At 39.6% G+C, this 11,136-nt stretch overlaps 2 protein-coding genes across 3 annotated transcripts; one reads left to right on the forward strand and one right to left on the reverse strand.

Moving 5' to 3' along the window:
- Nucleotides 1-966: 966 nt before the first annotated feature.
- On the forward strand, nt 967-4,859 carry LOC135504172 (nuclear envelope integral membrane protein 1-like). Its single transcript, XM_064922512.1, has 9 exons — nt 967-1,112; nt 1,859-1,980; nt 2,314-2,533; nt 2,629-2,701; nt 2,796-2,889; nt 3,087-3,201; nt 3,348-3,573; nt 3,682-3,858; nt 4,134-4,859. Exons 1-9 carry the CDS (start codon nt 1,019-1,021, stop codon nt 4,312-4,314), a joined length of 1,302 nt encoding a protein of 433 aa, XP_064778584.1. The 5' UTR covers nt 967-1,018; the 3' UTR covers nt 4,315-4,859.
- Nucleotides 4,860-7,374: 2,515 nt separating this feature from the next.
- On the reverse strand, nt 7,375-10,664 carry LOC135504173 (ORM1-like protein 2). 2 transcript variants are annotated; one of them, XM_064922514.1, is made up of 4 exons: nt 10,587-10,664; nt 9,384-9,557; nt 9,052-9,203; nt 7,375-8,893 (listed from the first exon to the last, which is right to left on the reverse strand). In XM_064922514.1, exons 2-4 carry the CDS (start codon nt 9,555-9,557, stop codon nt 8,758-8,760), a joined length of 462 nt encoding a protein of 153 aa, XP_064778586.1. In that variant the 5' UTR covers nt 10,587-10,664; the 3' UTR covers nt 7,375-8,757. The 2 variants fall into 2 exon arrangements, with proteins under 2 accessions (XP_064778586.1, XP_064778585.1); XM_064922513.1 differs by having other exon boundaries at nt 10,498-10,601.
- Nucleotides 10,665-11,136: the final 472 nt, after the last annotated feature.

Consider the following 11,136-nt stretch of genomic DNA (forward strand, 5'->3'; position numbering starts at 1 on the left):
TGAGTCACGGTTTTTCTCACCTAAGGGTGATGATCGGATTCACGTTTATTGTCGAAGGAATGAGCATTACACTGAGGCCTGTACTCTGGAGTGGGATCGTTTTGAAGGTGGAGGGTCAGTCATGTCCAGGGGCGGTGTGACACAGCATCATCGGACTGACCTTGTTGTCATTGCAGGCATTCTCCACGCTATGCGTTACAGGAAATACATCCTCCTCCCTCATGTGGTACCCTTCCTGCAGGCTCATCCTGATATGAACCTCCAGCATGACAATGCCACCAGCCATACTGCTCGTTCTGTGCATGATGTCCTGCAAGACAGGAATGTCAGTGTTCTGCCTTGGCCAGGCAAGAGCTCAGATCTCAATCCCATTGAGCACGTCTGGGACCTGTTGGATCGGAGGGTGAGGGCAAGGCTCAGTCCAATGATGCACTTGCAGGTGCCTTGGTGGAAGAGTGGGGTAACATCTCACAGCAAGAACTGACAACTCTGGTGCAGTCCATGAGCAGAACTTAATGCAACTGGTGGCCACACCAGATACTGAGTGTTACTTTTAATTTGATCCCCCTTTGTTCAGGGAGACATTGTTAAATTTTTGTTAGTCACGCTTATTAGATGCTGCATCTACTGCCATTGGAAACCGGCACACACTGTCCTTTGTTTGCCTCGCCTGCCGGGGATTGCTGTCCCGCGGTTATTTTAACGTTACGGGGAGGGCCTACTGTGGCAGAAAGAGACAACCGGAAATGTTGTCATTTCTGGATTATGATGCATACGAGATTTCTTTAAAGTATTTATTTCACACAAAGACGTGTGATTTATTTACCTAAATTATTTCAAATAAACTCATCATAATTAGAAAATACACCCCATAATGTCTTATTTCCCATATATATTTTTTTACAAATTCATAAACATCCATGCCATTTTCGCATCTTCAACGTATCGGAACAGTTTACTTATGTGATTGGTTGGTTGTTGTAACAAGAACCATGTGATTTCTATATAGTCGTCTGTCATGGCGGGATTCCTGAAATGGAAAAATGGACCTCTCTCCGAAATAGTTTTTATAATTGTGCTTTTTTGTATATTAAGTACGCAACAAACCTCAGGTAGAGTTGTTTCTCGCTAGGTCATTTTGTTCGGGGAATTTGATAGCCAATATGAAATGTGAGAGGCGAACTTTTCGTTTACGATGAGGCCAGCTAGCGTAGTTACTGTTGTTCTTGAGACCCAAGGCATTAACAAGGCTTATATGAACGGAGCTAGCAAACGTTAACTGTCCCAGGTGAACTATCTAGCCAGTCTGTTAACGTTAGCTAGTCTGTCAGTAGCCAGGTGATTAGACATGAACTAATACATCTTAATTCTAAGAGATTAATTGAAAGTTGAGCTGTTACCAGTAACTAGTTAGCTAGCCAGCTGGTGTCGCCCTTCACTTTCCACAACGTCAGCTTGCTTTTCTAGCTAGTCAGCTAACCTCGTTAGTCAAATAGTTCGTGGTTTATTTCTGGTGGCTCACTAACGTTACATAACCTAGTAGTAACGTTAGTTACCACTTGCTAGTAGTAGTTACTACTAGCTGGATAACTAACTAAATCCAGTCCTGTGAAAGCCAATGTCCAGCTTTAGTTGGCTTGCTAGCAGATGTGTAAAGCATACAGAAGTTTACTGGTGAATACAGTCCGGGCTGACTTCTGATTTAATATTACTGCATTGTTGAGGAGAGTTTGCTAGCTGGTTAAGCATTTCACTGTACTACTTATACCTGCTGTATCCTGTGCATTTGACAAATACAATTTGATTTGATGGATAGTAAATGCACGAAGCTGACCCTAACATCTTATCATTCTCACAGGAAGTAAGATCAACATAGTCAATATCAAAGATGGCCAAGAGTCTGCCAAAACAGGGTCAAATCACTACTGCTATCTCAACCCCATTGTCCCAGGTTGGAAGGAAACATGGACAAGAATCCAGGCAAGAGAACAATTTCCTCTTCCCAGGTCTATTTGTGCTCTTGTCATGTCCATTGCTAGAGTGACAAAAGGGTTGGCATGATGGCACAAACAGATCGGATCTCAGGGTTTGATGATAAGTCTCTTATTTGAAAGAGAGCCTGTATGTATGTAATGTGTGTATTTGGTTGTGCTCTTGTCATGTCCATTGCTAGAGTGACAAAAGGGTTGGCATGATGGCACAAACAGATCGGATCTCAGGGTTTGATGATAAGTCTCTTATTTGAAAGAGAGCCTGTATGTATGTAATGTGTGTATTTGGGTGTAGCTAATACTTGTGTTGTATTGCTGATAGGTTCGAGTATGGAGCTCAAACCAGCTGAAGGTAACTGTTGTGGAGGATGAGGAGAAGCTGCAGGAGCTAGAACATTTCAGTGTCTGGGGTCTGGTGCAGTACCTAATGCATGAGCAGACCAATGAAACCACCCTCAGCATCAGCCTGTTCAGCCCAAAGACCTGCTTCAAGATCAAACCCATCGACCCTACAGCAATATACACTGTAAAGCCCACACGAAGTAAGTAAAGGGAAAGGTGGGGTTGCTTTGTTAGTTACATGTCTATTACCCATTCATTTTGTGTTATCTTTGCTATCTGTGCTTCACTCCCACAGAGTTTGATGTTTTCCTATTTGTGACATTCTTGGCTGGAGTGCTGCTGTTCATCTTTGCAGACTCGCTTAGCAGGTAACTAAATGGATTGTGTTCACATTTTACCCCCTCTTTATAAATGACATGGTCCAGATAATATTGGCTATTTATTTTTTTTGATATCTAACAGGAGTCAGGTATTCTATTACTCTGCTGGCATGAGCACAGGTATGATTGCCTCCCTCATCATTCTCATCTTCATCATGGCACGGTTTTTGCCAAAGGTAAGAAGTCAACACTTCTATATCAAAGTCTCATAGCTAATCACACCCACTACTAACAGTTTGATTTGAACAAAGCAAGAACAAGTCAGAGTACCCAGATAGAAATCAGAAAGGTCACCAGAACTTTAACTATGTGTGTGAGAGTCATACAAATATGTTTAGATTCCACAACCCATATCATCTTTTTCTTTTCTCAGAAAAGCCCATTTTACGTGGTGATAGTTGGTGGCTGGTCCTTCTCGGTTTACGTCATCCAGCTTGTGTTCAGGAACCTGCAGCTGATTCTGAAAGAGCACTGGCACGTGGCTTTTGGTAAATATTGATTGTATTCAACACAATCACAACAAACTCTGAGAACTACATTGCCTCTCAAACTTTTAACATCTTATTAGTTCACAACCATTGCTCCATGTTTGTAATAGGAACAGTTACATGAATTGTTTGTCTGTGTGCCCTAGGCTATGCTGCAGTGGTTGGTTTTATCAGTTTTGCTGTGTGCTATCGTCATGGCCCTCTTGTGGAGGAGAGGAGTATCAATATCCTGTCCTGGACGCTGCAGTTTTTTGGCCTGCTGCTGATCTATGCTGGTATCCAGGTTCAGCAAGTGGCGTTGGCCACCATCATTGCTACATTCTGCTCTAAGAACCTGGAGTACCCTGTTTCATTGCTCCTTCTTGCATGGCAGTAGGTGTTAGTTTGTAGTACTACTCAAGGTAACATGTGTACATTCCTGTATTGGTGTCAAGTGACATGTTGTCTGCTGCTGTTATAGTGTACAATCCTCTTGTGCAGTAAGGTCAAGCCAACTCTACGCTGGAAGCCAGAGCCTCGTCGACTGCTGACTGAAGAAGAGTTCCAGAAACAGGGGGAGGAGGAGACGCAACATGCCCTGGAGGAGCTGAGAAAGTACTGCAGCAGTCCAGACTTCAGCACCTGGAAGACAGTCTCTCGACTTCAGTCCCCAAAAAGGTGACAGAAAGTTGTTGCATTGAAATACTGACTAATGATGTTCATTCTGCTTTTAATGATCTGGTATTAACCCCTGGTTGTCTGTGATCTAAACAAGTCAAATGTACATTGGCTACTGCTGGATCGAAAAGCTAGCTTCTGGTCTGTGGGTGATGGTTGTCTTTTTAGGTCAACTAGTTATATAACTGTCTCTTTCCCATTCATTGTTTTAACTAAAAATGTGTCTTTGTGGTACAGTACCTTGGAATAAAGACAATGCTTTGTCTGATCCACAGGTTTGCAGATTTTGTGGAGGGCTCACCTCACCTGATATCAAATGAGGTTTCTGTGCATGCACAGGAATATGGATCCTTCTTTGAGGATGATTTCTTTGACACGGATGAGGACAATGATGAGGAGAATATGGTGAACGGTTTGAAAAGAGGAGACCTTGGGTGGAATGACAGAGACTTGTGATGATGCATAGATGGGTGTTTTTCCCTGTAGCAGCAAGGTTGATGGAGCAAAGTGCTGACTGGCCTTTCACCCTCACAGCTCTCCTCCAACCCGAAGACTGGTGTTCATGAATCACCAGGAGATAGTGGAATCTTGCCATTAGTATGCCTGTGAGAATGTCTTGCATCCAAGTTGAAGCATAGATCCTACTGTAGATTGCTGATGGCAACCACCATTTTTGTAAATTGACACTTAAAGCCAAACCCTGAGTGCAATGTACTGAACTGAAAATGTAAATCTAATTCATGTGGAGAACTCCCTCGAGTTAGGGGCATATTTAAAAAGTTTGGATTTATCCCAGTGTTTTAATTTCAGCTGAGAAACTTGACCACAGGGGTATACTACAAAGCAGGATTAATGAGGTAGCTAGCTAACATTGATAAACAAGCAGAAATAACTAGATTTTTTTGGTTTCATTAAGAAAGCTAAGCTTGGGTACAGTATGTGTTTTGGTTGAGTCAATTAGACAATGCACATTTCATGCTAGTCTATCTAAAAAAATAAAATTATATCAGAATATTCTTGCAAATCAGCTTGCTAAGTCATTGGTCATGCTTTGTTGTGTTACACTCCTCAGCAAGAGCAAGTTTATGAAGACTTAAGAATGTTTGGCATTTCATTTTCTGGGAGCAATGACAGAACATTATTTTGTTATCTTTCCTCATTAGTAAATTGCCAGGGCACAATTTTGGAGGTGTTTTAATGTAAAAATGTTTTCTTTGGTCTTATTGTTGATGTGAAATAACTGACTTTTTGTGTTGTGAAACGCATTGATGTAAACAGGAAATGATTTCGTAGCTGACATCTGTTGGGAATAAGTTAGTATACTGAGCAAAGATATAAATGCAGCAACTATAACAATTTTACTGAGTTACAGTTCATATCAGGAAATAAATTAATTAGCCACTCAGCTATGGATTTCACATGACTGGTCAGGGGTGCAGCTATGGGTGGGCTGCTTGAGCGCCAGGCCCAGCCAATCCGTATGAGTTTTTCCCTACAAATGGGATATATTACAGACAGAAATACACCTCAGTTTCATCAGCTGTCCGGGAGGCTGGTCTCAGAAAATCCTGAAGTTGAAGGAGCCAGATGTGGAGGTCCTGGCTGGCGTGGTTACACGTGGTCTGCAGTTGTGAGGCCGATTGGACATACTGCCAGAGTCTCTAAAACAATGTTGGAGGTGGCTTATGGTAGAGGGATCAGCATTCAATTCTCTGGCAACAATTCAGGTGGACATTACTGCAGTCAGCATGCCAATTGTACACTCCCTCAAAACATCTGTGGTGTTGTGTGACAAAACTGCACATTTTAGAGGGTCCTTTTATTGTCCCCAGCACAAGTTCCACCTGTGTAGTGATCATGCTGTTTAATGAGCTTCTTGATAAGTCACACCTGTCAGGTGGATGGATTCTCTTGGCAAAGGAGAAATGCTCACTAAAAGGGATGTAACCGAATTTGTACACAGAATTTGAGAGAAATAAGCTTTTTGTGCGTATGGAAAATTTCTGGGATCTTTTATTTCAGCTCATGAAACATGGGACCAACACTTTACATGTTGCGTTTACATATTTGTTCAGTGTATTTTGGTATTTGAAGCAGCATGTTTACAGCCATTGATTTGAGTATATATATATATATGTATATATATATATAAACACATGTTTAAGGATACCATTTATATATGTAATGTTTAAGGATATCATTGCAAGTAGTTTAATCGTTCTTTGACGTGTGTGACACATCACAAAATGGTTGTTAGTTTTTTTTAACTTGAATCTTTTTTCTTGTTTTATTTGTACTGAGATTTCTAGGTTTCATACCACAAGCATTGCCTTTATTTTATTTTAGACAAAACGTGTTGAAATGGATAATATTTTTATACTATGTTTATACTATGAGATATTGTACTTTAGTATCCTGGCTGCAATTCTGTATTATGTTGTGTAATTTGTCTTGCATATACCTTTACAGATCTGGGCCAAAGCTTCTCAGAGTAGGAGTGCTGATCTAGGATCAGGACCACTCTGTCCATCTTGTTCTTTATCAACTAAAAGGTTGAAACTGTAAATAATCATGTGGATGTTAATAAATTCATGATATTGTAAAACGCCACTTAATCTTGAGACATTTCCACTAGCCTGTTGCTTGTAGAAGGGGAATACAGAGTAGAAAACCTCAAAAGAATGTTGTCGTCTATGCGTTCTGTTGAAACTACTGTACACAAACAACAGCGGGTGCAATATACCTTTTCTTTATCTATATACCGTGTACTTCAGTTTTCTGGTTTGATTACTTGCAGCATAGACTTATCTTTACTCACCTATTTTTATTTGAGTGGTTCTCAAGCTACTCTAGGACAGTTACATGAAATTCCCCAAGTTTTACTGATGAGTAAGTGCACAGATTTCTGAAATGATGTCCAAACTGAATATTTTATAATTTGGGGAAAATATCTCTAGTTTTATAAGGAGTTGTGGTTTCATAGAAACCGTAGAGGAACATCCAGGAACATGCAGCTTTATTTGAAACTTCTAGGATACTTCAGACAAAAACCTATACTCAGAAATGATGTCAATAATGATGGAAAACTGTATCTAACGATGCTATTTATATTCATAGTCAATACCGGCTTGGTTATTTTTGCATGTAGTAGTTCAAAGGCATGCATCAAATCAATGGTTGTAAAATAAAAAAAACTGGAAGTAGAACCATTTTCGAGTACCTATTGCTCTATGAGCTGGTTTTAGGGTAAATTATTGGCTAATCTTCAGGTAATATGGTTGTAAATGGAGATATCTACATGTATCTGGTCAGTGGTGTAAAAAGTACTCAATTGTCATACTTGAGTAAAAGTAAAGATACCTTAATAGAAAATGACTCAAGTAAAAGTGTCACCCAGTAAAAAAATACTTGAGTAAAGGTCAAAGTATCTCATTTTAAACATACTTAAGTACAGTGGTGGAAAAAGTACTCAAGTCATACTTGAACAAAAGTAAAAAGTAAATGCAACCAGACAGCCCAAATGTTATTTTTTATTTTTTACAGACGGGCACACTCCAACACTCAGACATAATTTACAAACACAGTATTTGTGTTAAGTCCGCCAGATCAGAGGAAGTAGGGATGACAACGCATTATATTGATAGGTGTGTAAATTGGACGATATTGCTGTCCTGTCTGAACATTCGAAATGTAATGAGTACTTTTGCGTTTCAGGGAAAATGTATGGGCGGCAAAAGTACATAAAAAAAAGAAAAGAAAAAAATACATTTCTTTAGGAATGTAGTGGAGTAAAAGTAGTCAAAATATAAACAGTAAAGATACCCCCAAAAACTACTTAAGTAAAAATACTAGGGTCCAGTCTATCAGCACATCATAGGAATTGGTATATCCCTCCACACAGGCCTCATATAAAGTGTGTGGAGTTTCCCAGAATCCTCACAGCCTCGCCTACACAGGTAATTTGAGAATTTACATGATGGTCCGACCCCTCAGTCCCCTGCAACGTCACTTTACTCCTGTGCTGCTGTTGTCACTCACTGCTGAACACTCCCCTTAGGTTTCACACTTGGAGCATTATGGAATTAGATGAGAACAATCAATGCAACAATTTTCTTTGTCTTGGGTATATCTATTCATTTGCTGCACTTGTGTTTGTACACAAAATGACAATGATGTATGCCCCGGGATGTACTCCAAATTTCCATACAAAGACAAAGTATTTAGATTTACACTGACAAATCAATCCTGATATTGAAAGTTTATTATTAGACACTATAATTTATTGAGAATGCTCACATGGAAATTGACCTCCAATAAGTCATCACATGGATTGATTGTTACCAAACTAATTGGAAAAATGTATCAGCCAAGTGAAACATTTAAGGCACTGCAAAGACTGGCAACATTCAATTTGTATGGCATCCAACATTATATTTATATGGATGCCACTATCCTAAACTATGTAATCACACATTCCAATGTGTGGACATATACAAGTCATCCTATAAAGACTTAGGTTTGAAGGTGATGACATTCACAATATAGCTCTTTCTAGAAAACAACGTCAAATACATGTCATCTGACAAAAAGAGAAAGTAATGAGAGAAAGTAATGGTAATGGTTTGAGGATACAAGCACATTGCACACATACATCACAAAAATAAATTAAATGAAATAAAGCAGAGGCACTCAGTAACTCTTAATCATATAGCTTGGCGTTCAGTGCATTTTGGTTCTTTGTTTTTAGTCACAGAGCGAAAATGAACTGTGCAATAAAACAACAATGCCCTTCAAACAGCTCATAAAGTTACCAAACATTTCTTATTAATTTCCGCCTCTGGACATCACAAGTAAAGTACACATAAATAGAATATAACTGATATTATCCACCTGTGTTAGTCAATACCTATTGATCCCAAATATTCGTACTCCATGGAACAGGGGCAGCTTTGGAAGGAGGACGCTGAGGAGAGAGCCTGTATTGACCAGGAAATGTGTGGCATCGTACTTGGTGTAGAAACTGGCAAGAATATACCTGAAGAATTAACAGCTAGTTTAGGGTTATTATTCAATGCTGATAACAAACAAGGATGCAATAATTCAATAGTTACTCTTCCACATTAATGTATCATTGCAAGCCATAAGGAAAACTTAACATAACAAAATATAGTATGTACAGATTTTCAGTCTTACAGCACAATGGGTGAGATGGTGAGGAATTTGCGTGAGGATGTAAACTGAATGCCGTAGTCCATCTGTTCCCAGTGTGTGAGTAGGCGAGCTTTGCCCTGGTCCGGTGTCTCAAAAGGAGTGCCCTTTACCGTGTGCAGAAACAAGTACATCACCTGTGGTGGACAGATCACACATAAACACACCTCTATTAGATCAACAGACACACTCATTAGTCATTACAATGTCATAATACAAGCCCATCATTTTTCATGATGTAGTTGAAATAGAAATGTATTTAAATGAGAACATTTGATTGGAAAAATGATAAACAAACTATAAATGCTTGGGCTGACCAGATTATGGATGACATTTGTGAGGGTCCAGACAAGAGGCACCGTGAGGACAGGGATGCTCAACAGGACGACGTGCAGCACGGTGACCAACAACAGGTAGGCCAGCCAGATCCCTCTGCTGTTCATCACCCTCGTGTTGGGGTTTACCTCACTGTGAGCCACGCCCACATTCATCTTGAGGGAACAGGAGGATTACACATGATGAGCATTGGACATTGAAGCTTGATACAGGCTTGATACAGAAAACATTGATGCTTAATAGAGGAAAGGAATCTAAAGGAACTAGGCCTATGGCTTGTCCCTCGCCAGATAATGGTGTTAACAGAAAATCTAAAATTAAATTATCCTAAAATTTTACAAAATAAAAGGAGAATGAGTACATAATTTGCATATTTCACAGAGTTCCCTCAACTACTCATATCACAACAAGAGAAGATGAGGTACGCTATGTCAGATACAGAAAGTTGATGTCAAGGGGAAGTAGAAATCTAGCCTAGTTCTCATTCCCAGTAAGCCACTAGGCCAGGGGAGTGACCATATTTGATTGCATACTATTAATGTAGGTAGCTAGCTATAAACATATTGTAAATCTTTTCCAATTCCAATCAAAGTGGATTTGGGAAACTGAGAATTCCCGGAATTTTGCCACTGATCCCCACAGCCATAATGCTTCCCTCACAGACTAATTAAGAGAAGTCGAAAACTAACGTTAGCTAATACCTTGTTGTGAATATATAGCAAGTGGGTCTAGCTTTAACACATCTGACTGAGTAGCTCAAGCAACTTTAGGCCTGATTTGGCCACTACACTCGGGTCGTCACTAGTTACCACAGCCACAAAGTCATAAACCCAGCCTATTTCTACAGCTGATCTTCTTAAAATACGATTCTTAACCTTAACCACACTGCTAACATTATGCCAAACCCTAACCTTCAATTAAGACCAAAAAGCTCATTCTTGTTTTCATGGATCTTTACGATATAGCCAAGTTTAACTACTGGAAACACTACAGTCGATTAACTGGCTAAACTAGCTAATGTTACGAGCTAGCTAACTAAATAACAACAGCTGTTTGCGCCGTGAAAACGTAGATGCATCTGCAAAATCTACTTACAGTGCGTTAGATTCTGTCAACTCGTGTGCGAATCCATTACATTTAGCATTTTATATCAAACTTTCCTGACAATGTAGCTAGAAACTCACCGAGCTAGTTAGAAATTCACCTTATGTTGTAACCAGGAAATCCCTAAACATGTTCAACCCCGCCCCTGTTCGTTTTGGATTAGTTTTAATGGTTCCACGTCATTTATCATACATCTTCCGTTATAATAACGTTATTATTAGTGGACAGAAAATCCAAATATACATTAAACATATTTTTACCCAATGTTAAAAGGGAAAAAGAAAATAATTGTATTCAAATTTTAATAGGCAAGTCAGTTAAGAACAAACACTTATTTTCAATGAAGGCCTAGGAACAGGTTAACTGCCTGTTCAGTGGCAGAACGACAGATTTTGTACCTTGTCAGCTCGGGGATTTGAACTTGCAACCTTTCGGTTACTAGTCCAATGCTCTAACAACTACGCTACCCTGCCGCCCCAAAATCTTGGTTGTTTAAAATAAAACAATCCCCCTTGTCCTCTGTTGCCTTACCAAACATGTCAAAGTCCATCTATTTAAACAAATATAGGCTATTAAAAGTGTAGCTCTGAGTGTAAAATGTGAAACGGGGACTCAGGTGGCAAAAAGAAC

Source organism: Oncorhynchus masou, chromosome 18, assembly GCF_036934945.1.
Source record: "Oncorhynchus masou masou isolate Uvic2021 chromosome 18, UVic_Omas_1.1, whole genome shotgun sequence".
In the NCBI taxonomy this organism is placed as follows: Eukaryota; Metazoa; Chordata; class Actinopteri; order Salmoniformes; family Salmonidae; genus Oncorhynchus; species Oncorhynchus masou.

Excerpts from the sequence above, each read along its gene's own strand:
- LOC135504172 (XM_064922512.1), top strand. The coding sequence starts at position 1,019 with ATGGCGGGATTCCTGAAATGGAAAAATGGACCTCTCTCCGAAATAGTT. Across the intron at positions 1,981-2,313 it reads AAACATGGACAAGAATCCAG|GTTCGAGTATGGAGCTCAAA; the intron begins GCAAGAGAACAA and ends TATTGCTGATAG. Across the intron at positions 3,574-3,681 it reads TTGCTCCTTCTTGCATGGCA|TAAGGTCAAGCCAACTCTAC; the intron begins GTAGGTGTTAGT and ends CCTCTTGTGCAG.
- LOC135504173 (XM_064922514.1), bottom strand. The coding sequence starts at position 9,557 with ATGAATGTGGGCGTGGCTCACAGTGAGGTAAACCCCAACACGAGGGTG. Across the intron at positions 9,204-9,383 it reads CAAATGTCATCCATAATCTG|GTGATGTACTTGTTTCTGCA; the intron begins GTCAGCCCAAGC and ends TGTCCACCACAG. Across the intron at positions 8,894-9,051 it reads ACCATCTCACCCATTGTGCT|GTATATTCTTGCCAGTTTCT; the intron begins GTAAGACTGAAA and ends TTAATTCTTCAG.